The sequence below is a fragment of the Cuculus canorus genome, chromosome 2 (assembly GCF_017976375.1).
Source record: "Cuculus canorus isolate bCucCan1 chromosome 2, bCucCan1.pri, whole genome shotgun sequence".
Classification (NCBI taxonomy): Eukaryota; Metazoa; Chordata; class Aves; order Cuculiformes; family Cuculidae; genus Cuculus; species Cuculus canorus.
The window spans coordinates 137,834,123-137,862,020 of record NC_071402.1 but is presented as its reverse complement, the minus strand read 5'-3'; the positions used below and the strand labels follow the sequence as shown (position 1 = coordinate 137,862,020).

General features: G+C 40.0%; 1 protein-coding gene across 8 annotated transcripts in view; it reads left to right on the top strand.

The window, feature by feature from the left end:
- ADAM22 (ADAM metallopeptidase domain 22) overlaps positions 1–27,898 on the top strand; it is a 139,368-nt gene that overhangs the window by 47,226 nt on the left and 64,244 nt on the right. For 7 of the 8 annotated variants that reach the window (XM_054057631.1, XM_054057626.1, XM_054057624.1 and 4 more), the window contains exons 4-5: positions 12,255–12,321; positions 26,248–26,330. In XM_054057631.1, the coding sequence (XP_053913606.1) occupies positions 12,255–12,321; positions 26,248–26,330 (150 nt within the window). Of the gene's footprint in view, positions 1–12,254; positions 12,322–15,509; positions 15,541–26,247; positions 26,331–27,898 lie in introns of those variants that run through there. The other variant, XM_054057630.1, reaches the window with a different exon arrangement.

Below are 27,898 nucleotides of genomic sequence, written 5' to 3'. Positions count from 1 at the left end.
TTTCTCTACTGGTGGTGCAGGAGGGGATCCCATAGGGACCAGCCTCCCAGCTGGATGTACTGTTTCCCCATGGCTCAACAGAGTGGATGAGGGGGTGATTTAGTTTCTCTTTAAAATGTCTTTCTGTATCTTTGCTCAGCTGCAGAGGTTCCTTTAGGACACCCAGTTAACTCAGGATGAGGACAAGTGAAGAGCTGGAGCAGTTCTCCTGCTAAAACGACGTCAGCACATCACTGAGATGCTGAGCAAAGATGACAGGAGATTTGAAAGTAGGTTTCTTGTATAAATGCCTGGTCAAATTCAAACTCGTCATTCACAGAATGAAAATTTTAATTAGAGGGATCTCCACACTCAGATGCAGATCACAGCTAGAGCAATCGGTTTGTGACTGCGTGCTTGGCTGATGGAATTGTTTTATAGATGCTGGGTGTGCTCCCAGCTGTAGACCCTATCAACTGGCTGTGTTTTGCATCTCAGTTCTAGATGAGCAAGTGGATCCTTGGGTTGGCAAAGGGAGAGGAATGCAAGAGGGATGGCACACAGAAGTGATACTGAGCTCTCTATTCCCTTCACCTAGCAACAGTGGCACTTTCGGCTATCAGAAGCCTTGAGATGAAGTGCTGTGCGGAAGAAGCCACTCAGTTAACTGAGTCAAAGGCTCTGAGAGGGAATATGTTATACTGTGTGCTGTTTAGTGTAGTTCTTTTTCTCTTTCAAGGTTTTCTACCACACTGCTGTATGGCATTCAAAAAGGTCTGCAGCTGTTCTGCACCTTTAGACATTCTTTTTCTTTATGAAAAAAAAATGGATGAAGATACTCACTACAGGGTAAAATGATGGTTGGACCCAAAGGATGGTGGTGAATGGAGTTAAATTCAGTTGGAGGCCAGTCACAAGTGGTGTCCCCCAGGGCTCAGTGCTGGGTCCAGTCCTGTTCAGTATCTTTATCAATGGTCTGGATGAGGGGACTGAATGCACCATTAGTAAGTTTGCAGATGGCACTAAGCTGAGTGGAAGTGTTGATCTGCTGGAGGGTAGGGAGGCTCTGCAAAGGGGTCTGAACAGGCTGGATCAATGAGCTGAGACCAACGGGATGATGTTCCACAAGTCCAAGTGCAGACAATTTATTAGTTTCAGGGTTATTTATACGGATTGCATCCCACCACATAGGTGCCAATACGTGCCACGATGCAGGTTCAACTCCACCCTTAAATTGTGTAGTTACTGCTCTTTATGGCTCATGCGCAAACCCCAGTCGAGTCTTTGCCTCCTCCTAAAGGTTGTTACTTTATCTTTCTTTGTCTTCCTTACTTGTCCTTTAGCCGCCCTTGGCTGTCATCCCTCTCACTGAAGGTTGCTTACAACTGCAAGTTTCATGACTTAGGTGGGAAACACAGCTGAACAAGTCCTTCTTCTCTTAAATATATGGTTCTTCATTGTTCTCAACACAGTCTTTCTCTTGTGATGGTTCAGTTACTGGTCAGGCGTTTGCTTGAACTTGCTACAGTTAACCACTTTCTCAGGTACTTGCTTAAACTTATAACAATACAATACACTGCTTTACCTCTACAGATCAAGTAATTTTCATCTCCAATACAGTGTGACATAGTGCTTTCTTTGAGCTGTTTTACATTGGTCTAATTTCTCCAAGTACTTCCTTATTTTACTGATGTGGAATTAAGCGAATAACAGTTTTGCATTGGTTCTGTCTGTGGCCCACATGATATTGTAAGCCTAATCATATTCCCCCACCCTCACCCCATCCTCTCTTCTCCAAACTGAAGAGCATTTTGAGTTCAAAGAGGATGATTTACTGGTAAGTAACACACAGGGAGGCGAAGTAACCTGCTGGGTCGTCAGCACTGCTAGAGCCGTCTGGCAAGCCAGACGATCTGACTTGGACCAGCATTAGGAAATGGATTTTTTTGTCTTTCTCAAGCTAGCTGTCCTCTTGCAGTTGCATATGCTAAATGAAGATTGATGATTGTAAGTTTGAGGAGCAATGATAATTCCTTGGGCTGTGGGTAAGTGATTAGTGTTGTCTTAGAATCTAGCTCCTGAGGATCTGGTGGTTAAAGGACTCTTGTCTTCCCACTGCTCATTCATTTTTAAGGTGATCCATGAATTTTATTTCACAGAGCTTTGTGTCACTTGTCATTTGCAAATGTTCTGTGAGATTTCCCCAGTAATGCTGCTTCGAGAGGCTTCTCTTCTTGTCTCCCTTAACTGTGCATTTGGATTTCTTTGCATGGTTTCAGAGTACAACCCTGGCTCACTCGCAAATGCAATGTTAGACCTTTGACTTCTGATCTGGACAACGTTCTGTGGTATTAAAATGCACCTTCTTTATAAAAAACAGAGATTACAGTGCTGCAGCAGGTACCTGTAGTTTCAGTTTCTTGCTCTTTGATTTGCCTGACATTGTAGATACTTTTCACATAATGACTCATTTTTCCTTAGCCCCTTTGCTGATCATGGGCTTTTTTCATTGTCTTTGTAGTTACAAGCCCATTTCTGTTTTCTTAAAATTCTAGCAGATTGTCTCCATCAGAATAGTTTCTAGAAACTAATTAGTTCCTAGACTTAAGCCTTACTGTTTTTTGAATTAAAGCTGTTTTCAGGTACACCCTTTTCTAAAGTTTACATGTTTTGTGAACAAAAATAAAAGTAGTGGTAATCTTTTTTTCTGATCTCATTTCTGAAACATGTCAGGTACTTGGACAGTTGATGCATTCATCAGATTAACAATAAAAACAAACATCTCCATAATTTTTAACCCATATATGCTAATGCTCTTTAATTATTAAAAAAAAAAGAGAACTGTTCAGAAGAAAATATCCTTCTTGGTGAGTACTACAAAAAAGAAATTCTCGAGGCAAGAGCACTGTTTCAAATTTGAGGATAGAATGCAAGTTCTAACAGCAGGTAACCATGAGCATAAGGGAGCGTTCATCCTAAGCGTGTACAAAAGAAATGACAGCACAGCAGGGGAAAGCTTTACTGTCATTAATGATACACATTTTGGGATAGATGTGTTCAGTGTTAGTGCCAAACTGTGAATGTAAATTTGAAGAGATACTGACTCCTGTGCTTGTCTTTCTTGGCATCATGCAGAAGCTGGAAGCAGTGGTGTGGAAATGCTGGTTGGTAAGATGTGGTGATGGGCTAGGGAATAGAGGGAGGAGTAGGAATGTGGCCAGGGAGAGGGGACCTGAGGACAGAGGAGGTGAGTATGGCGATGAGGAGTTTGGAAGGATACGATGAAACAGGGAGAAGCTGGGGTGGAGCGTAATTTGCCTCCTTTATATTCCTATTTTATGCAGCTTAAGTTTTTTTTATTTTATTTGTTTAATCGGATGCTATTTGTTGCCAATGTAAGGTAGTCTGAGGGTGAAGCAAGGCTGTGCTAGGACTGAGGCAGTTTCCTGGGCAGTCCCATTTTCCCGTGGGAAATGCATATGTGCAAAGCAAATGGTGATGCCTGGTCCCTTTGGCAGGGATTTCCTGTGTGGGTCTAATCAAACACCTCCAATAGTGGTGCCTTCTCTATTTGCTTTAGTGACTGTTGTTCTCCAGGCACCTGGTGAGCGGGACATCTGGGATCAACTCTCCAAGAGCTCCTGAGTTGTCCTAACTGCAACACAGGGCAGTACACATCTGAAATGTCTTATGATGAAAAATATATTGTATTTCTACAATGTGAAGTTTCAAACTGGCTTTCTAGTATTGAGGAAAATGCTGACGCCTACTCTCCTGTAGGACAGTGTATAGAGAACTCACTATTTGTTTTTTTGCAAATACTTTGAGAGATCAGCATGGAAGCGCCCATAAGTAAAGGAATAATTTGTATATTTGCTCCAGGGCAAAACGGTGCATATGGTAACTAAAATTTGAGGGCAAATCTTGAAGGAAGCTACCAAATAAAAATATTTAGTAATGTCTATTCACTAAATGATACAGGTGTCCTGTGCAAAATGTGTGTTCTTGTGTTTAATAGCATAAAGTCATGTTGCGGCACACTGATATGGGTGATATTTTACGACACTTAAGCATTTAATTTTGCACTTTTTTGATACAGTGTGTGTGGGCAATACACAAATATGAGCAAGAGTTGGATTGAAATGTGCTTGAAATAAAAAGTTAGTTTACCTGGGAAGTGATTTTCCATATAGTGTAAATCAACTTGACTGTATAAAGAGGCGTATTAAAAGCTAGGATTAGACCATGCTAGTAGATTTCTGCAGGAAAATTTGTAGCCTGTGTCTCTCATGTGCTTGCCTCTTTCCTTGTTTATTATTTTACCATCTTTTCAAATACTAAAATTACCTATCCTGTCTTTAAAGTAAAAAGTGTGCAGACAGAATGGTGTGGAGGAAACTGCTTTTTAATAGTGGTATGAACACGGTCTAAAAATATCTGCTCATTTTAATAGGACTCCTTCTGAAATTTCTGTAGGAAAAAAAGTAATTGCCTGAAGATATACTGATGTAAATTACTCATCAGCAGAAGCAGAGAGAGGTTTTATTGACACTTGCATTGCCATGAGTAAGGATGTAGGATAAGTAGGTAAGGAGCGGAGCTGGTGAACCTTGCCCAGACTGCTTTCAGCTCTAGTTGTGAAAACAAAAGTTTCAAGCTAAAAAAATCTTATTTCATCTTTCTACCTGACAAGGTTCTTGCAAACAGCTGCCATCTACTCTATGCTTGTTAAAGTCTTTATCATTGTGGCATTTCAAGTAGCAGTATCTCCCCTTGGATACTAGGAAGAATCTCTGTTTGGGGGTGCAGCTTCCTTGTTGGGGCAGGAGGTTAAATATCACTGTTGTCTGAAAGAGAAGACTGTGATCACCTTCCCTCCATCACCAGCAGGATGCATTAATTGCTGTGTTGAGTTTGTGCCCTTTGCAGTACTTGTGCCAGAAAATGTTTTACAATGCTCTATTTAAAAAAAAAAAAAGTCCTTATATATATAATATCAGTTGTTATTTTTATGTTTAGATATTCGTATTAAGAAATGTTAATATTGATGCAAGAAGTATTAACAATAATTTGATTATATTTAAGTTGCCAGGGAAAACAGAATGTGAAATTGTGATTTCAGAGCTGCTTTAGGTTTGTCCTGTTTTTACTTTTGTTGGAGTAGAAAGCTGTATTCAGATTTCATTAAAGCGTAGTAAAAAGAAATGTGTGGTGATATGAGTAAATAAATGATTAGCTTGTAAGTGCCTCTTTTCTTAGCTGCAGAACTTAAATATAAGCTCTTATTTTTTTCTCTGGAAAATATAAGCAGTGTTTGTTCATCATTATGTGACATATTTAAAGCAATTTCTCGTAAAACTGCCTATGTGGTCATTGAGATAAAGGAGATCAGGCTGAATTGCAGAGGCTGAAAAGGATGGGCTGAAAAGTCAAGGTAGTGACTGTAGATGAAGAGTGGCACCACAAAATGCCTGCAGAAAGGGAGAGCCAAGTGCAATTCAGGTACAGTTCACGTGCACAAGGCACATCCAGCATCAGGATATGGCCACAACAGCCTAAGCATTGGAACTACCACTGTTTCTTTACAGATTTTCCTTGCATCTTTTGTTGTGTCTTCTTTCCTTTTTTAATGCTGGTAATAGGACTATGTACATAATAGAAATTTGATGAAGCTAAGCAGGAATGTCTTCAACCTGCTTAAATGTTTTCCCACCGGGAAATGAAGCCAATCCAGTAAATCAAATACACGCTGTTTGTAAGGTAGTGCGTCTAGATTTCATCTCTGATGCCAGAAGTGGAGGCTCTGCGCAAGACTGCAGAGTTCCTCTGCAATTTGATGTCTGCAGTAGGGTGCCGGGCAGTTACTGTCAGGTCCTGCAGGCACATTAGCTATTAAAGGATAAAGAGATTAAATGCATTTTCAAGTCAGATGTCATTAGCGATCTAACAGAGAAGTCCTGGAGTGGAAAAGTTTGAGAAAATGTTAGTATCTGGAAGAAACTTCATCAGAGATTCAGGTTGCTTATCATTGTCTGTTACTGAAATGTGAAACTGAGCTCCAGGAAAGGACTGAAATTGGGTACGACTCAGCATTTGTGTATAATCCCTTGAGGTCTCAACCCATTCATAATTCTCTTTGGAGAAAATCTTTACTAGTCAGTAGGAACAGAAACATTAAGAAATTACTTTCTCCTTTCTTCCCTTCATATTAGCAACAACAAGAACAGAATAGCACAGTAAGAATAAAAAGGGAAGAAGCTTCAATTTGTGCACACAAGAACTGGCTGTTTTTCTGAGTTGTTTTTTCTTTCTTTCTTCTAAATAGGCACTGTGAAAACTGCTGCTGTATTTAAGAGAAGCTATCTAATTCTGACTGATTAGTCCATTTGGATAACTTAACAAGTACAGTCATTAAATTAATTATCCATGTAAAAAGAAATTCAGCAGTTCTTTTGAGGGCAAGAAAGGGATAAAAGTTTTAGAGCTGTGGCTATTAAAGCAGATAGATTCATGGAGTTTGGAGATAGCTAATCCCCGAAGGTGTAGGCAAAGTTCATGTGTGCGCAGAGAGAAGGTGTTTGGGTAGGCATTAGGATAAAGGATAATTAAAATGTCCTAGCTAGTCAGGTACAGAAATCTACCAGCTGAGTGGCTTTTATCTTGCTGTATTTTTAGTTAGCTCATAGATGATCCTGAAAATGTTTTAGGATCATAGTGTAATGCAAGGTAATGCTGATTGTCCCATGCACTTTTACTGACTGGCAGATACAAACATCCCTTCTGTACCCTCACATCTAGTTTTCCACTTTCTTGGTCCTTGTTTCATGATAATAATCAACCTGCCTTCTCTTCCCTGGTGTACAAAATAGGCTGTTCTAAAAATACTACCTCCCCTAGTCACTCTTTCCGTATCTATTAGTCTGTTAATAAAAAGAGTCTTTCAACGTTTTTCTCAAAGCAACAATCTGGTAGTTTCTCATCTTCTACAATGACCTCCTATATGAATCTGATTCCCTCCCTTTCCCTTCTTTTGAGAGGGATAACTTCTTATATAATTGAGTTACAATTCAGACCATTCCAGGTTATTTGGTAGAGGATGTACATCTCTGGGGGAAAATCGTTCACTTGATGGGAAGTTTCCTCATCCTTATGTGCTTGATACCCAAACAGTGCCCTTTTACCTCAGCTCTCTCAAGCGTTATGTTGCAGGAGGCTCCCTTTCACACCTTGCTCCTTCAACGTGGGTTAGCATTAACTGTGCAGTTAGTATGGCACCTTTCTCTTATCAGTGTCTCCATTGTTTCCCTGAACCTGTCATTTTCTCTTGAACGTCTCCCTATGTCTGTCGACAATTTCATACTGGCATTCAACCCATCCAGGCCTTTCTGCTGATTTCAGCTAAAGCTCTGTCTTCCTTTTCAGTAATGCATCTCAGCTCAGATCTCTCATTTGATGTCCTTGTCTGGCACCATATTTAATCTGAAATTTCATGTGTATGTAAGGGAGAGTTGTGGAGATAGAAATCAGGGTGAATAAACAGAAGAAATGATAAAGAGTTCCCATGTTGTCCAAGGAGACACAGCTACGATACTGGATATCATGAAGCCAGTAACTTATCTCATTTATTACACTGATATGCCAATAAAGCCGCATTTCAGTACTATGATTATAAACTCCTTTTATTCCTACCTTTCTTTAAGTCTGTAATTGCTCCAATGGCTTCTGAAAAGGTCATTATCCTTTCTGCTTTTTTTGTTCCATAACTTTTAGGCATTCCATCTTTACAGTCTATTGAATCTGGAGAGTTGAGTTTTGTTCAGAAGCTGATGATGGTTGATGGGCATTTTCCTTCTCTTCTTGAAAATGAAAGTTGCTATGTCATTTCCAGGGATAATTCACAGTTTGTTAGCTGTTTCATATTTAAATGCAAACCTTAAATCTTTAACGGCCTGTTTTTTCTTCTTTCAAGTTGAAGTACTTTATAGTCTCCTGTTTCTCTTCCTGTTTCTTTGTTTAGTGCACTGGACCTGTTCTGTCCTTTTCTGCTCTGGCCATCTCAGTTTTTCCCTCTTTTTCCTTCCTGGAACAGCCTCCTTCTGCTGGGGAACCCACCTATTGCCAAAGCTTGTCTGTTTTCCTGAGCTCCCAAACCCAGCTTTGATTTGGCAAACATTATATGCAAATGCTACAGCTAATTCAAGGTAGAATTTCAGTGCGTATACACACGTGATTTTGGATAAGGATAATTTCCTTAGCTGAGGTCCTTTTCTGTAAGAAAATTCTTCCAGTTCACCTTCTCCTGTGTACTTTTATTGTGACTCTCTGGGAGATTTGGGATAGCAGAGAGGAGCTTGCTCATTTTGTTATTCTTGCCCTTATGCTGTTGGGTCTGTATGGGGTGGACTCATATGGTTGTGACTGAAGATAATGCTCCAAAAAATGATCCTGCTGTAAACAGAACTACTTGATTTGTGTGCGTTTTTAAAATAACACATCTCTGAAAACAGAATTGCTATTATTAGCGTAACTGGTTTTTACTTGTAAAATCCACAGATCACGTGTGCTTCTTTCCTGTGAAATGGTTTATTTTTAGGTCTTAACACATGCAGGTTTTTGCTATGCCTTTTCAAAGGATTTATAGCAGTGCCTCAGCAAATGTTTCTGAAAAATCTTGTTCTCCAGTGTTGTCTTTTATAGTGTAGATGTTTTTTCACTGTAGTTTTCTATATTCTTTGTGTTTCTAAGATTTCTTTTTGAAATCTGTTTGGGTTTGGATTTTTTTTTCACATGCAGATTTTATTTATAGTTAATACCAAAACTACTACTAAAACTGTCAAAGAGAGATTTTAATACAGATTGGCAGACAAGCTAAATTATTTCTGCTTCATCTCTACCATAGGAAAAGGTTGTACAATCTATATTGAAATGCAGATTATTTTAGTGCTGACTGCTTAATAACTTATGTTGCTTAAATAATGTTCATTGTTTCATGAGTGTTTCGGTATAGCTTCTGGTGGTGTAAAGTAATGGCTCTTATTAAAATTACATGGTTATGTACCTCACTGTTTCTGAGGACCAAACAGTACTCCACCTATGTGATGATTTCATGAGAAGTAGATCTTTTGGCATAAGTTTCCAAGACTGGGTATAATTGCTAGGTTGTAGCTTAATTTGTAATAGCATTGCATTATTGGATCTGCCAGAGTGTTGTTGTGTTTTTTATGATGTTTCCTGTGCACTGAGTCATAGTAATAATCATAAAGCATAACATGGCATCATTTGTGGGATTTTCTACTGATAAAATATTACCACGTGTATCCTGCCCGCCATGTTACTTAGAGTAGGCCTTAAAATGTCTTTAAATTTCAGACCTCTTGTCTGTTTCTAAGCTCCAGACTCAGTCCCCAGGAGCTGCCAATGGCATTTCCCTTCCAGTCAGGGTCATTTTGGGAACCAAGACAACTGCAACAGACCTTCAGAGGTGAGGGAGTGCCAGAGATGTTTCCAGTCCTTTTGTCCTGCAAGTAAGGACCAAGGATGGAATGGATGGACCTGTTTAGGAATCCTTCGCTTATCCTACTTTGAAAGTGAGCACAATTGGAACAACCTGGGTGTGTCCATCAGAGCACTTGACTCACCACTGGCAACCCTGGAGCTGGATGCTGGGGGACCCTACATAACCCGGGAGAAACAGAGCTCTGCCACGGTCCAAGCAGAACAGCTCAGCTCAGGTCAGAGGGGCACGTGGTCAACTGTCCTGTCTCAGTGGCCCAAGGCAGATGCTAAGGGAAAAGCAGAAGAGTAGAACAAGCATATATCAGGTTTCCAGAGTCCTTTTTCAGAACTCCAGGACTTTATAAGTCAGGTATAATTTCTGTGTGTTTGGCAGCCCTCAGTTATGTCTATTAACTTGTCCGTTCCCAGCCTGAACTAGAACAGACCTTCAGCATCCATGCTTTCACTTGGCAAGAATGTATTCATTGTAACCAGGGGCTGTGCTGCAAAAGATCTCTTTTATTAGTTTTGAGCTTACTGGCCTATTCTGTTACCTTTTACTTCTTGCACTTGTACAAGGCAGAGAATGATCAATCCCTTTGTTGGATACAATTGGATACAATTTCCACATCTTTGAGAATGTAAGGTATGATCTTTCAGAATGTAAAAACATTAGCAGCAGAATCTTCTAAAAAGCAATAGTTTTGTTAGACCCACATGAGAAGACCCTGTGGTTCTCCTTGTTATCCCACTCAGACATTTATTAGCATCCCTCTTTTTGTTGCCTCTGTGGTTTGCATTTAGATACCAAGCAGTTTCCATTCAATTTCCATTGACTCATTGACAGCCTTTGTGCCTTTGAGGTTCTGCCAAGATCTTCTATAGCCTAATCAGCCACCTTTATACCTTGGTGTATAAACTCTGTTCAGATCACTTCACAATTCATTTTTCTGCTAGCCTTCAGGAGCTTTCCATTCCCTATTTGTCTCAGGAGCCTCTCTGTGCCCCCAGGTGATTGAACTCTCTATACAAAGCTGTCCAGTACTTGTCCACACTATTTGAAAGGAGATCTCCTTTGGACAGTGGTATTAATCTTACCTCAGTTTGACTGGAAATATATCTCTTTGATGTATTCTGGGATGACAGTTGTGTTTTTCAGGAAGGTGCCCTATTGATCTGGAAAATCATTTTGCCAGAATCAAGTGCAGTGATGTCTCTCTACCTTTATAAACCAGGCCTTCCAAAACAACATAATAGAAATTCCCTCCAGCCCTTAAGTGCATAAATTTGCTGTTTGTACAATTGAATTTGATCTTATTTCTAATATCCAGTCCTGAAGATCATCCAGCTCTTTCCTGTGGGAGTTTCTTCAGTCTTCTTCTTCATTCCCCATGCTTTCCAACTTAGCGTTACCAGCATATTTCATTAGAGTGCTCCTGTTTTTTTGTGCCTGGGTCATTAATGCAAATACCAAGCTGGCAATTTGCAGGGCAGGTATGGAAGGATCCTGCTCGGGGTTCACCCTAGGCAGTAACCAGTGCTTACATGAGCAAAAAGTCCATGGCCCTGCTGCCTCTTTGGACAGGATGAAGCTCTGGGAAACCGAGCAGCTCCTGCCCGGGGTGCTGCTTTGCTGTCCTTGCTCTCCCACAGCAGGTCAGTTCGCCTCTGACCTATGTGTTTTGCTGTTTGAAGGACAGTTTTGCCTCTTCTGCCAAGAAGCTCTGTGATTGTTGCCTCCTGTCCTGTCAGTCAGAGTGCCTGTTCTCACGTTTTCTTTACTGATACTTCATCTTTTCCAGTTTAATTGCCTCTTAGGTAGGCCAATATTAAATCTTTATGCAGACTTAATATGAGTAAAATTTTGCAATCTTTGGAAATGCTTAGTGAAATTTCTTATGTAGTTTTATTTGCTTGCCTAGAAGATAACTTACATAGGAGAGGATTTGACTGGTTTAGCATATTGAAGCGTCTTAGTAAATACAGTGTGCCTTTAACTTAAATCCATTTGCCTCAGGTCTGATTGATATTTGTCTTCAGTGTTTGTTCCAAATCCTTGTGTAGTTTTGAGACTGGGTTTGCTATTGCCCAGAGCATTTCCCTCTGATGCTGCTAAAGCTGTAGGGCTTCCAGGGAGAGCGAGTGCGACAAATGGGCCTCAGTGGAGGGGAGCTGGAGGGCAGCCTGGCACCTGCCACCTGCCGTAGCACCTATACAAGGTGGGACTGGCCAGGAGCCTGTGGTGCAGTTCCTGAGGCTGATGGTTTCACCTACATATTTAGCATGATCTTGAGCTCACTGTATTGATGTTACAAGGTCATTTCATTATTGTACCAGTATGTCCTCATGTACCATTGAGTCCTCCGGAGGCAGCTGCGATTTTCTCGGAGATACAGTCTACTGCAGGAGTGACTGCAACTGATTTCCTCATCATTCTGCTTTTTTCTTTTTTTCAAAGTTCAGCCAGCTTCCTTACTGTTTGCTTTTGGCATCGGATAGAAAAGTGTCTTGAATTAAAGTCATTGTCTGGTTTTGCACCTTCTGTGAAGAACCCCCACCTCAGTTTTCCTCGTCTCACTTTCTGGTATTAAAAATCAATGTGTACCATGCACTGTGTAACTCCATCGGAGGTGATTGTTTGTGATTTTCATGAACATTTTAGGAAAAGTACCCTGCAAGTTTTGCCCTTTTCAAATGTAAATGTTTAATCAGTGCTTGCTGAGACAGAGTATAAGAACACATGCTTCACACTTACGATTCTTTATTTCCTCTTCTTGCAGTGACCTGCTGTCTTCTGAATATATTGAGAGGCATATCGAGCCAGGTGGGAAGACAGTGGAAGTTAAAGTAAGAATTTCCTTTTTAGGCTTTGTTTTTTTAATTTGCTTTGCTTTTGATATTAATGCAAACACCTATTTTCGTGAAAGGAGGGATATCTGCTTTTTCAGGTGATTTGTTTTGCTCTTCTGAGGCAAGCATGTTTCATGTCTCCTAACTTTTTAGTTTTTTAGATAAGGCAAACTTTATGGGAAAATGTAGTACATTAATGTTTACATCAAAATGATATCCATGAAAAAAATATATATGGTAGTTCTTTTTACTAATAAATATAATTTGCTTTTGATGCCTGTTGAAGAAAATATTTCTGTTTTGGTAGCTAACATTTCCTTGTGTTACTAAACCCCAACTTTGTTGTTTTTAATGAGCTGGTTTGTACATTTGAGAATAACAACATTTATTGTATAGTATTTCTAAATTTCTAGTCACTGTCTTGAATTCTTTCCCTCCGTGATGGTTGGTATGATGGCTACAAGATCCTGGTTGTTGCAGTTGTCTTCTGTGAAATAGCCTACTGCCTTTGCAGAAGTGTTTCGTTATTTGCATTCCAACATAAGAGAATTTTCTTAAGGAGCTTCTGTTCGTTAGGACAATATTTTGTAGATGTTAGGTATAAAGTTACTGTAGATTATATAAAATGTGTATGAATGTAATATATGTTGTGCATAATGGAAACTCTTTAAATTTGCCTATCAGATCAAATTTTGTTCAAAGTTTACATTCTGTTAAAAAAAGCCAAAGTCTTACTAAAAGTGAGATTGCCTAAATACCCTGAAACAAATGTTAAACTCTGTAATGTGAAAGTGGAGGTGGAAATGGACAATCCTTTAGTCACTGAGTAGCTGAAGATATGTGTTTCCTTTGGTTTATCCCTTTCTAGCATTGCAAACTTGGAATCTGCTTTCTTTTTACTCTCTAATAATAGTCTGCATACATTATCAAATTAAGGCAAACATATACGTGTTCCATTAAGTTGTGAAGACTAATTTCTCAGTCAACCATGTTCTGCAATCAAGAAGTCTTGACTCAGATTCAGCATGTGAGTCAAAGCAGAAATAAGGATAATAGCTCATATTAATAAGAATGAAACAATCCATTTGTCTGCGTCAAGGTGTATATGCAAGTTAGCTAAATTAATCTATCTGAGTCCCATCACTGAATTAGGACAGATCCGTTTCTGAAGAGAAAGCCTTAATCAAGCAAGGAAATGTTTGAAATCAGTAGCTCTTCACATTTAGGTACTGTTTAATTGCATGGGGAAGAGACAGGAGGTTCAGGCCTTTCGTAAAACGTTTTCTGGGTGAAACATCTCCTGTTCTCCAGGGTCCCAGAGATAATTTCCCCTTCAGTTTGCTGCCTTGCAGGGTCATGCTATACCTTCAGGGATGGCTATCACTGCCTTCCTTAATACTTTCAAATCTGCCCTAAGTAGAGAACCAGTGCTCCTGCATTGATCTTCATGCTCGAAATTAACTGAACTGGGAGTGAAAGATTGCATTGTAAAGGAGGAATATTGCTGCTCGAGTGGGGTGTTTCCCGCTCCATGCTGCCTTCTGTGTTGCAGGCTGGGGCACATGGAGGGGGAGGCACTTTGATACCTTCCTCACCCATCACTCTGGGAGTTTGGTAGGAAGCAGTCCTGCAAAAGTGTGCCAGAAAGGGGAATGTGTATTTCTTGCTTGTTTTGCTGCATCTGAATGCTTGGGATTGGAGAAGAGGCAAGCAGCTGCTCTGACAAAATGTCCGGAAGAGCCCATCGGCTGCACTGAGGGACACAATTTCAGAAAAGTTCACATATCTAAAGATTTTTGGAGGAGTGCAGTCTACTGAGTACATCTTGATGCCAGACACTAAGTAAGTCTAAGTTGAATATCCAACAGCTGTTTAAAAGTAAAATTGGTTCCCGCTGACCAGCCAGCATTTTTCAGAGCACTACTAAGTGCCCTGGAGAGCCCCGTTTGTTGAACAATTTATGAAAAGCCCAACAGTATTTGTTTTGTATTTGAGAAGATGAATTCTGGTTTTACGTCAGATGTTTTGAAAATCTTATTGCGAATACAAGAATTTTTTGTGACGGTAATTCAGTGCCTTCTGTGGAAACTACTGTAATTGGTAAAACCACCTTTGAAATGGTACTTACGATGAGCAGCAGGTAAAGCAGCATTATTATACTAGATTTTAGGGATTATGCAGATTTCTTAGATATTTAAAAATAGCTAGTAAAGTGGTGCAACTTATATATAAATCACAGAATATGGACTCTGCTACGCAGCATATTCTTAAGCAGAAGTAAGGGAAAAGGTATTTCAGAACGGAGCCAGGTTTTTATCGGTTGCTCCAACATGCAGCTTTTCACCCACCTCTGTGTGATTTATCTTCGGCTGTAGGCAGAAACAGAGGCGGCCTGGCGACATCTCTTTTGCTGCTTCGGTGGGAGTAATGGTGACAGGAAGAAAATGCCCATCTGTTCTGCATTGCCAGCTGCAGGCTTTGAGCAAGGCTGTTTATACAGCAATAGGGCCGCCTCTGTTCTTGGCCCTCTTAGTAATGTAAAGAGAGGTGTATTTTAAATTACATATATATTTCCTTGTTACATTTCAGTGCAGGAATACTGCACAAACACACAAATAGTCAATGCTGCTGTTGCGCCATCAGCAGTATGGGAGAAGACAGAAGCTTTGAATTGTTGTGGGAAGGCAGCTGTACCTACATTCAGCAGTTTGGGAATGTTACAGGAATGAATATGTCCGGGAAGCAGATGCCTGCCTTGGCTCGTAAGTGATGTAGAGTTGATAACTCCTCTTGCCACTCCTCCCCCTCTCCATCTCCTCCCTGTAAAATTTCCTGTGCTGTAAAATACATATGGATCTTCTGCCGTTACTGAGGATGATTCAGAGAGGAGAGGGGGGCAGGGAAATGGAGAAACATTCACATCATTAAAAATTCCGCTTTGAAGAAGCAAAGGGAGGAGAGTCCTCAGTTTAACACACTTTTTTTATTAAAAAAGAAAGCTGAATTACATTTGATGCTGCATAATTTGTTAATACATTGGACCGTTGTGAAGGTAGAACACGTTACACACATTTTTGCAGGGTACCAGCATTTAGCAGCTGCAGAAGAGAGACTTCTCTATGACGCGTCCTTGTTGATTTGGCACAGTTAGGCAGCACCTAAGACCTTCTTATTAAACCAACAGCAATGTGCAGTGCTTAAGGAAAACAAAACAAGGTAGGTCTTTGAATTATTTCAGTGTTTCCCCCCACACCCTCCTTTGCTTTAGATTATGTCTCTAACTGCTCGGGAAGCAGCAGTATTGGCCTAACTTCCCTCTGGTAGCAAAGAGAATAATCAATTAATAAGAAAGAGAAAAACCCTTCACGCGTTGCCTTTTCCTGATTGTGTCAGTCCAGCTCATCCTATGCTCACGGCACATAAATACACAACTTGTGTATTCTTAATGTTGCTGCAGTATATCTCTCTGTCCTTTTATCTATCTGTCTCTTTTTTTGGGTTATCGTTCTGTCACTGATGCTGTCAGTGAGATGAAAGGCAAAATCCAGCTATAGCACCGATTAATTCACATTGCTAGATTTTTCTCCTTCAGAAGGAACAACTTGTATCTATTCAGTGACATTTTATCATATAAAATATTCCAGTTTTCTTCTTTGGAGAGTGTAGAAATAAGTATTTCTGCCTGTATTTCCCCAAAACATTGGATAATTCAGTTAGTTCTTACAAAATCGCTTTCTGAAAAAAAATTAAGCAATGAAAATAATTCAGATCCTAGTTAGAGAAATTGTACAAGTAGCATTGTGGTAGATAAATTTTTGGTGGCAGGTTTAAATATAAGTAAATGGAACTGTGTTTCATAGTCAATCCTAATATTCTTAAGTGTGGTAGTGTAAACAAAGTTTGTGTATTATGGGCACAAAATTACAGAAAGAATGCTCACAGCATAGAACAATGTTGCTTTTTGCTTCTACTTCACAGCATGTTTATAATGATAGCATCAAAGAACATAAACAGAGAAATATTAAATGCTAGCCACTGCTTTTCTCCATTGTGGTGTTAATGGAGAAGCTTTTGCCAAACTTGCACAAAGCTTAAGATTTTTATGTCTCAAGCTGTGCTGAGCCATATTGCTGGCCCCTGCAGTGCTCCTGTGCAGCAGTGAGCACCAGCAGGGCAGTGCTTGGTGCCTTCCTCCAAACCACCCATGGCCGTCCTCTCGAGCTGGGGTGCCCCAGCATGGCCTTGAGCTCTTCAGTGGCTCTTGCAAAAGTGCTGTCATTACAGTTGGGGGAATGAGAGTTGTGGGGCAAATGTGTTTTAATGCTGCATAGCAAAGCAGAGCCCTTAGTTTGCAAAAACAATCATTATTTCCTTCTGTTAGATGCATTGTTTGGCTAATAGTGTGCACAAAATGCCTGTTACTGCAGCTGAAAGATATTTTAATGCCTGTGCACAAGAGGGGGAAATTGTTGGTCTTCATGGCCTTTCTGTGATTAAAATCTCACCTTGTGTGCCATGATGTGTATTTGAAGGGCTCTTTAAAAACCTTTTTTTAGGAAAATAATATAGAAAGGAGAAAAACACTAAAATCTTGAAAGGCCAGAGAGGACTGTGGACCCTTGACATAAGGGATATGTGTTCTGTGTTGAACCCCCTTCTTCAGTCTAATCTGCTCAAGAAGTTGTTAAGGTGCAGTCCCTTCACTGAGGGCAATGTCTATGTCTGTCACGCCTTAGTGCCTGTGTTTGATGTGACCTTATCCTAAATAGCATTACAACATTTTCTGTATCACCACAGGTATGAACTGATCATAAAGCTACAATAATTTGCAGTGCAGCCAGTGGGCAGATAGTTTTTATGATTGACTGGTATGCTTCCAGTCTTACAGCAAGTTGCTTTTACCATCATCTTCAGTTTTGAGGACATCCACTGTCTGAGCTCCATAGAAGAATCTCTTAATGTTTCTTCAGCTATTGATAACTCACTGTTTTGCAATCAAAGAGGAAGGCATTTCAATTTACCACAAAAGCCCATATGCTAAACACGTTTTCCTGTGAGGGATTACATTTTCTTCCTGAAAACCAGAGCCCCAGTTGAGGCAGCAGGAGGGATGGGAGGGGAGTGCAGGAGGCTCTGTCCTGCGAGGCTAGAGCTCAGGGCTGATGGGGAGCTGTGTGCGTGTGTACCTGGAACTTGCATAACCTGATGATGAGCCCCTGAGGGAGAAAAGAAACTGAAAAGGAACAAATAATAAATAATGCAGGAATTACGCATGCCTAGTTCCGACAAGGCTTTTCCGGCTGTGTCCAGAGACTAGAGAGGCTGCTAGTACCAGAAGAATTACTCTCTTGCTTGTTTGAGAGAAGATTTTGAATAAGGGTTCCTGTAATGTCATCAGAGGTCCTCTCCCCTACTCCCTCATCAGAGCTCTGCTTGCCTCTTGGCAAATTATTAATAAATCTGGCCCATAATCTGCTTTTTAGTGATAGCAATGTACTAGCCCAAGAAGAGCTGACAGAGAGCCTGTAAACCTGACGCAGTTTAGCACGGGATCCCTGGAAGGCTGCTCTTCAGACTGCTCTCATCAAATATTTTCATTAATGATTTACATTAAAAATGGTATTTGCGTAATAATGAAATTTGCTAGCAATACAAAACTGGGAAACATTACACCGTGGAGAAGGATCAGATTGAGAAATGGCTGTCCTTGACCTGTGGAGTAAATAAAAATGGGATGAAACTAGATAGAACAAATGGCGACTTCTTTCAGTTAGGGACTAATTATAAGTGGTTTTGCTGTACAATAGCAGTTCATAAACTGAAAGTTCCACAAGAAGAAAATCAGAGTGGAGCAGCGGAGCAGGAAATGACTGTATGGTTCAGACCTTACAGGATTCTGCAATTGCAGAAAAGGGAACTATGGTCCCAGAGTATACTGGTCAAATTACTTCCTGTAAATTTTGGCTAGAATTAATGTTACTGCATGTGCCCTGATGAAGAGTTGCAAAATTTTTAAATTTCTGTATAGTTTCAGTTACTCTGGACATCTTTTTTTTTTTTTTTTCAGCAGTATCATGCTGCCACATTGAGTTGATAGGCAATTAGAAATATCTCACTTTTCTGTTTTAGCATTGTTTGATTTATGAAGGCAATTCCTTTGTGGTTCAGTAGTATCCTCTTGTGGGGTACTAGGACAAGATAACCAGCAACTGTATATAATCCATTTGCTGGACCTAATGGTTCTGCAGGACAACACTTTTAATGTATATTTAAATTAACATTTTTTAAAATGTTTATCTGCCTACTATTACTAGCTTGCTTTCTACATACATCCTGCTACGGAGAAGGAGGAAATGAGAAGTGGCAGCTTTCCATATTAGGAGTCTTTCCCAGGCCATGTTTTTGAATATACTACACTAGAATGAATCTCAGATCGTGATTCAGAGGATCTTGCAGGTTTAATAATCTTCTCTTCCATTTCTTTGTGAAATAAAAATTAAATCCAGTGTTTTAAACTAGTCCTAGAGGGGAAAACAATTGTTAGAAAATAGAAGCCATCGAGAGCTTAACATGTACATCCCATTGCAGATATGGGACCCATTGATGAAGTCCGAGTTCTGCTGAAGTGAGAAGCCAGAGTTGGGCTTATAGTTAGGATTAGAGTTGTGTCCTTATGGAAAGCTGGCCAAGGAGAGTTGTCCTAGACTCCCCTCTTGAGTACTGTGCTACCATTTTCACATGCCCCAGAGGAAAGGCACTGGTCCAGTGCTTGAATTTGCAGAAAAGTCCTACAAGACTTTGTGCACCTCACAAATTATTTTCTATAAGTGATGACACACAGCATGCTTAGACAGTGAGTTGCATCAACCAAGCATGCTGGAAACTCAGACCATGCAAAAACTGAGTATAGCTAAGAGAAATTAAATACTGCCTTAACATTAAAGAACATTCAATTCCTTTGTAGATGCTCTTATTAAAAAATAAAATTATCTTTTTGGGTTTAAGTTAATCCCTTTGAGCAGGAATTAAGCTAAGCAAACTGAAGTGGTGGTACTTCCGAAAGAGCACTTCTAAGCAAGGCTTCAGTGTGCTTTAGTGCAACATCTTTACTTACTTGATATTGACTTCAGTAAATAGCTTTGCCTAGAAACATCTGTTGTTCTCTATGGATACCAAACTGGCACTGTGTTATGTACAGTAGGTTAATATTTCTAGATACAGTCTTGACTTCTGTGAATTCTCACTTAAAGAGGAGTTTCTGTCATTGAGAAGTAATGAACCAATAAGGAAATTTAATTAGTATTTTTCTCTATTTTACTCATAACTTTATCTTCTGACTGACTGGTATCCACATAGGTCCATGCCAACACCTCTGCTTCTGTGTTGTGTTTTAGTAATGTTGTACATTATGTGCTTGTAACTTGGCTTCAGACTCAGGGTAGGCTGATGAACTGATGTGACTTATAGTATGGGTAGTTTATAAATAATTTTCATATAGTCTCTTAAAATGCTCCCTTTTCCCTATGTACAGGCATGCAGGAATGAGGCAAAATGACTGTCATTAAAATTACTTGTATACCACAACTCGGAGACACTAGGCACAGCTACAGGAGCCAACTTTATTAAAGACAGCAGGGTAGGCAGGAAGAGGTAACCAACCCTATTCTCCTCAACCTCAACCTTATCCAGCAGCTGATAATTAAAATGATTTTCTCTTACACCAAGGTAAGGCAAGGCAAGTAAAGAGGCTGTTTCCCTAGCAGATGCCAAGGCAGCTCCCAGACCAGATGGCGTTGTGCTGGGATGAGCTCTCTATCCACACCCTGCAGCTACATTTGCTGAGCATCTTCTCTTGTAGCTACTGGGCAGTAAGCACAAGGCTCATTTGGCCTCTGAACTGCGAAGCTGGGCTGATAGTGCATGCCATCTGCTGAAAGTGCCTACTGGGAGTCACCAATGGCAGTTGGACTGAGTTGCCTGTGTGCAGAATCCTGTCACGTACACATGTCTGTGTTTTTAAGAGTGCTGCCAACAGTCTTTAAACATGGACATTTTCTGGAGAAGCCTTAGAAGTGGTGATGCTTTATCCTAATTTTAGAATCCATATTTCTGATTTTAAAATCTGAAATAGTGTTACAATCCAAAGTCACCACAGTACACCAGCTCTGAGTTACGCGAGTACGTGTGATAGCTGTCCTACAAAGGGAGGGCACTGTTCACGTTTGCAAAACAGTTGGCTTTCAAGACTCTACAGTACACCCTATATAAGTCCAGAGACATGCAGGACAGCACAGCCCCCAGCTGGGCCCCTGCATTTGCTGAAGCACATGTCAATTAAAAGAGAGGTGTCTCTCCATGTAGTTAGACAGATCAGAGTGCTGTTTTGACTTATCTGCTTACAAATAGAATCTTATCATAGAAGTCACCAAGAGGGTGTGCAATTTCTTCTCCTGTTGCTCTTTCTTATGCAGTCTTGGTTGTCACTGGGTCAAAATTTGTGCAGCGTCAGTATTTTGTAAATGATTACTAAGGAGGCAGTTTTAAAACTAGTGACCCACAATCGGTAGCTCTTTAGAAACCTAATTGTTATCCAGCATTTCACAGAATGGTGTGGCATAGTCATTAGCTGGCCTTTTGGGAGCTTTTTGCTGCAAGGAAGGAGGGACCTGTGTTGCTAGGATCTGAACTAGACAAGCAATCTCCTTTGCTTTGGATTAATGAGTGTTAAAATAGGAATATGTACCTGCTGGAAGAAGGAAGTTATTAATTTTACGTTCAGTGACTGACTGTAGCATGAATTTTAATGGCCAGCACCTCTCCTAACTGCAGAAAATTGCTTACTTAAAGATACCATGTCGGGTGTTATTTGAAAGCAGATGAATACGCATCCTTAATTTTCCTCCCCTGGGAAGGTCATAGTGTCTCTGAGGTGAATAACAAACACTGTCAGTGTATGGTCAGCAGATGTTTTCTTCACAGAGACTGCAGAGAAAAGTGAAGCACCGCCATCACTGAGTGTTGTGGCTGCTCTTTGCTTTACTTATTATTATTGTGAATATTCAGTAGTGTGTTTTTTCTCTCGTTTTCTCAGCAGCTGGTGCATCTCTGGGTGGGGAAAAATGATCTTAAAGGATAGAAATGGAGACAGATTTTACTTATATTGCTAACAACTCTGCCTGCTCATTGTTTAGTATCTTTGCCACGCTGCCTACCCAGAGAGGCTGCTGGGAAACTCAGACTAACATGGGCAAAAAGGATTGCATGCTAGTTGACAGGGAGCTGCGTAGTTCATGGGATAAGATACCGCTAATTCAGGATTTTGCTGTAATTACCCAACTTCAGTATTGAGATTAAGGCATAAACTGGCCACTATCATAATGATTAATTTGTTTTAATTGACCCTGGGAACATTCTGATTTTTGTTGTTGTTGTTGTTGTTGTTGTTGTTGTCGATAGGACGTTATTAGATTTTTAGCTCCCCAAATCAATAGGCTTCTTATTAAATATCTAAATATTCTCTTTTCCTCTTGGAAGTGACTGTTAAGGCTAAGAGGTTTCATCAAGGAAGGAGAACTTGATGCACTGAAGAAGTGGACAACCGTGTGCCATGAGCATTGGCAAGAAATTTGCCTTATGTCTTGCTAACCACAGCATGAAGAGTGACTGTGTGCCTTGGGAAGTTGAACTCTTCTCTGCTGTAGCATTAGACTGCCTTTGGATATGGGCTGAGTGTGTGTGCCTACGTTGCAGGCTTGTGTAACAGACATTGTCACCAGGTTGACCTTGTCTCATAGGAGATGATATTTAGCCTAATTTTCTCCCAGACTCTACTCTGGCCAGGTTCAGTTTTAGAGCAGAAAGGAGTAACTGTGCTGCTCACATTGGCGGCTGGCATATGTTAGAAGAGCAGTTTTATTTCCTCTTCATTTTCACAGTAAACTATTCCCCAGCAGCTGACAAAGGGAGGTTTGATTGCTGACATGGGCAATTATTGCCTGGTTTTGGAGAGCAGAGGGGGATTCTAAGTAGGTACAGGAAACCAGTAGCTCTTCACAAAACACCCTTGATTCTCTGCACCAAACTGTTGATAATGGTGCTTATTTCGTCTCTTGGGGGAAGTCGTAATTTTCATATGGGACCAGAATATTTTTAAGAAAAGGTAGATTTTTTTCATCTCCTATGTCACTGCTACGGATACTAATAGAGAAGAGAGACAACTCCAGTCTTTCAGTGACTGTTTACAAGAGCAGAGTGAAAGACAGATGTAATGATTAGGTTTAGTCTTATGCTGGTCTGTAGTACTGTGTATTTTATTGCAGCATCTGCTATAAAGGAGCTTTAGTATATATCAAAACCAAGAGGATTTCGTCCTCAGTGCTACAGGGAGGCAAAACCAGTTAACTTCTTATCCAAAATTACATGTGCTCCAAAGAAAACATTGATTGGTAGAGTCTCTTCAGCTGTCCTGATTCTTGGTACAGAACCACTCCCAGCCTTTGTAGCTTCAAGTGCTTCTCTCTTACTTCCTTGCTAAGATTGTAACAGTACTCAGAACTACATTTAGGAGTATTCTGACAGCAGAATTTCTTAGGATGAGGCGTTAAAAAAACCCTTTTAAACCCCTTAAATTTTGTTAACTGGTTTGAGGTGACATACATTATGTTGATAAGAACATAAGTCCATGTGTAAACAATAGCCCCCAGATGTAAGCACATAGAAATAAATGTTTTGTAGTGGTAGGAATTGGTCCCTGAGACTGAGAAGATAAGAATTATATATCTGTCTCCACTAGAATTACTGTGAATTTCGGTTCATCAATGAGTTGAATTGATTTGATTAAATAGAACAGATTTGTGTGTCTGAGTTGTGTTTTTCCCAGGCAAGAATTGAGAGTTTTTTTTCTTAGATTTTTGTTTTGTAGATCTGTATGCATGAAAGTTTGTTCATGGATTTATTATGGGATAAATTAATTTGGAGGTACTATCATGGGGCATTTATTTGATTCTCATTAAGAAGATCAAAACACACTTTTGAGCCACAGACTTGGATTTTTAGTATGAAAAAGAATGTTCCTCCTGGAGACAAAGACATGGTTTTGCAAACTAATGGAGCCTGAGATTCTACTTCTGGTACATATTAACTACATTTTCTAAGTACAAATCAATTTGTCTGGTTACTCCAAATTCCTTCCATAGCTAGAGCTCTGTGCGACTCCCTACTGAGAGTCTTTCCAATATTATTCCCATATTCATGTGCCTCCTCTAAATCTTTTACAGGAATACTACTGCAAGAGTTCTGTTTAGAGAATATTTTATTACTCACAAGGTTTTAGCTCATTCCTATTGTTTGATTGTTATTAGCTTACTGGACTCTCTCTTTGTTTACTTTCTATTCATATATGTTCTGGAAAGACATTAAAGCCATAAGCAGTACTGTGAATCTATAGTGGAGGATGTCCTATGGACTGCAGGAAAGAAAATCTTAAATGAAGAGAGCTTAAACTAACTAAGATATAGGAAGTAGATAGGTGTGAAAAAGGAGAACAAAATGGAGAAAATGAGCCAAAGCTTCAGGACAAACAAATTAAAATAGAGTCCGTCTAAAATCCCATGTTACTTAGGTTGGTGACTAAAATGCATGTGAGTACAAAGCAGAAACTCAAACCGTCTCCTTTTCACTTGTATTCCGTCTGAGTCTTAAACACTTGACAGTCTTGAGAAAAGCTGGTCCAGGGACAGTGGCGTGCATGTCTTTCACCAGACACCCTGCTGTAGCCTGGTATGGAGGGTCAGCCCAGAGCTTCTCATGGGCTTAAGCCAGATAAACACCTGTACAGGCTGCTGAACATTGCATGCAGCAGGCAGCATTCAGTAGCGTTTTCCTGCAGACATCTTAGTAGGGAGGTGCCCATGGTGCATGGAATGATGGCAACTTTGCAGGTCAGCCTGGTGAAAGTGTTCTGTATCTCTATTGGATGCACGGAGAAACAAACGCTGTGGTGGAGAGGCAGTAGAGATGACTGTTGTCATGCAGCACATGGAGGGAGGAAGTGGTGTGTGGAAGAGAAGAAATAACAAGATTGAATGGAACTAAGGGGCAAAAAAAATTGTAGCAATTTCAATGGAAGATATGTGATTATGGCTATAAACTGGAGAAGGGCAGATTTAGACTGGACATTAGGAAGAATTTCTTCACAATCGGAGTGGTGAGACACGGGAACAGGTTGCCAAGAGAAATTGTGTCTGCCCCATCCCTGGAGGTGTTCAAGGCCAGGTTGGATGGGGCCTTGGGCAGCCTGATCTAGTGGGAGGTGTCCCTTCCCAAGGCAGGCGGTTGGAACTAGATGATCTTTAAGCTCCCTTCCGACTCAAACTATTTTATGATTCTGTGATTCTGTTCTATAAGGATTCCCTATACAAAGTAAACCAACAAGCCAGATAGTGACAGACATGTAGCGTGTCGGATCAGGTGTTGCATTTCTCTATAGTGCTGCTATTGCTGATCACTGGAGCTTTAAGCTGCCTCCGGGTGTGCTGCACTGAGTGCTTTGGGATCCAGCAGCAGCACAGCATGCATGAATGCTCCAGAGAAGATTTGGAGGGGGAACTAATAATTTCCAGTGATCAGGTTGAGATCAGGTCTCTTTCCCTGCAAACAACCATGATCTGACAAACAGGCCCTTATACTCTCTTAAGCAGAACATGTCAAAATAGAGGCACTATTTCATAGTTGCTTTAAAAAATAGTTTGCACACCTTGTAGGAAACCGAACAGGATTTCCTGATCAAAACACAAAAGTACTCAGTATTCTATGTGTTTTCTTGACTTTTGCTTGATTTTGATTTTTTTTTTTGATATTTGAAAAATAAAATCCAAGTGCATTTAATGTCAGATGTCTAATAGGATTGTGCTATGCATCACGCAAGTGACTACTAGCTTCTGAAAAAGCAGTAATGCTTTTCCCCCCTGCAGTAAATGGACATAGATGTTTATGTGGCTGAGTGTGTTAGGCTAGGTAGATTATTCATACATTTACTCATAAGGAATAGAAATCACTAGTGAAGTATTGCTGTTGGGTGGGGGGAAGCACTGAAAACTTTCATAGTCATTTAACCAACAGTAGTGCAGTAATATGGTGCAGCTGAATTTGGCAAGGCACTAATAGGTAAGTTCCTATTAGTAGTAGAGAGTGGCAGTTAGAATTTAAGAATTTAAGGAATATTAGCATTGTTTCTCTAATTCTGCATACAAATACTGACATTGTGCAATACTTAACTCATTCAGTGCAGGTACAGTAGGGCTTACTTTGCTGTGGGTGTGAGTTCTGTGAAACTGTTGAGGATTTTTTAAATACGGTCTGCTGCATCTAATTTGAAAGATGTATATTTTACTTGCAGAAGAGAAGAGGTAAATATTAATTTTCATTGTATTCCTTGGTTATACTTAAAAGTTTCCAGTAGTTTTGAGGGACTAGTTAGCACTTCTGATTTGTTGTTTTTTTTAATGAAATATTATGATTTGATAAGCAAATCTTTCTCCTCAGAAGCAGGCAATTGCCATACCCTCAGAGCAGAGCTCATCTTGTCTGATGTAGTCATGTGCAGAGCAGGTGCTGAGTCTAAGCCCCTTGTTTCCGGCTCTTTTCCTAGTCAATGAAGAAAGATGAGCGCTTCTGGAGTCATTTGTCTGTGATATCTGTCTCAGGATGTCAGGGATTTCAGACAGAAAATATCTCCATTTGGAGTAGAAGTTGTGGTGTTTGTCTTGGTACCAAACCATGGCTAAAAGGAAATCTAGGGTGAAGACCCTTGTGAGTGATAGTTCTTGGTGCTACGTGAGTGGGTTGGGAATGTATTTATGAAAAAGCAGTTTAATAGGATGGAGTGTTATACTGTGGATTTACAGTGTCAGTTTCCAATTTCAGGGAGGAGAACATTGCTATTATCAGGGAGAAATTCGAGGAAATCCTGTATCATTTGTTGCCTTGTCAACATGCCACGGATTACAGTAAGTCTGCTGTTTTTTTTACTGGCCTTTGCTTGTTAGTCTTTTAAGCACAATGCAGTTAGTTGTTTATAGTAAAATAAGTGCTATTTGTTTCCCTACTAGTTTGTCACCAATGTTAAGTACTCAACAATCTTTAGAGAAAATGGGTTTAATTTGAACCTCACAAAAGTCTGGTTTGTTTTCAGAATTAACTGACAAAGCACACAAGTTTTATTTCTTTTTTTTTTTTTAAACTAAGGGCATATGACAGTGGCCAGGTATTGTTTTAAGAGAATTTATTATAAAGATGGAAGAGTGGCTGAAAACATCCTCTTCCTCAAGAATATAAAACACTGCCAGTATTGATATGAACAATTTGGAAATTATATTCTTTTCTTGTTGCTACGATGATGTATTTTATCTTCCTTGTCTACGAAAAGGAAAGTGTCAGTTTAGAGTTTCTCTTGTCCTTTCCGTTTTCTTCACAAAATTGCTGGTCTTAAGCTGTGTGTGTGGGATAACACCTTTGATACAGTAAAATACTGGAAAATCTGGAAGAAAAGTTAAAAAATTTTGCAATTTTTTTTTTTTAAGTACATCATTTTAGTGATAATATAATTAAAGGATCTGTCATCTGAACGTTATATGGAGCACTGTATTGATTGTACAGCTTTTGGACCTGTCTACTTTTGGCAGTATTCAATGATGTTAGTCAGGTTTTCAGAGCAACCAAGTAATTTCAGTGTCTGTTGACTCTGGGAATTACGGGATCTTAATGCTCGTGATACGGAGATCAACTTCAAAAGTCACAGCAGCAAGTGAGCCTCTTTTTCAGGGGAAGCAGGGCTTAGCTGAATGAAATCTTCAGCTTATTTTCTCTCTCTCCAACTCTTCTGTAGTTTTGGTATCAGCCATATAAGTACAAATATTCAAGTAGTGTCTTTTTTTTTTTTTAATTCTTTGTTAGGAAGGGGGAGAGCACATGCAGAAGAATTGTCATCCTTGCACTTGTCTGACTTACAGCTGTGTTTATCTCTTTTATGATCAAGGTTGAGCAGCTCAAGAAACCTGAGCCCATATTCAGTGTGGACAGTGAGCTAAAAATAGGAGCATCCTAATGTACCCTGAGCCATCGCGTGGCTTCCATTAGCAGTGATCCATTAGGTCTTGGCCCCAGCTAACTCCTAGGAGAAAAAGCATAAAGAAAGGAGAGCCTGCACATGTCCTTTCCTGCCCTCCTTTTGTGGGTTTGTTCTCAAGACTAACCCTCCTGCTGCTCTGTATTCTTAAATTGCCTGATGTTCAAATTGGTCCCTTCTAACATAGTTATGCAGTGAAAGTTGCTTTTTTTCCTCTGTGTAATTCATCTGTCCCTTGAGAGGTATATTTTTTCCTCTTTTCCTGATACAGTAAGATTTCAGCAGAGTTATCTTTCACACAAGAAGCAATGTGAAGCTTACTGAAGCAAGCTGATAATTCCAGCATCCAGTCTGAGAAAGTGATGTTTTAGTGAGCTGTTTTAAACTTGTATACTCTGTCACAGCATCTCCATCACCAGAGCTAGCTGCTCCACTGTCAACTTTAAATGC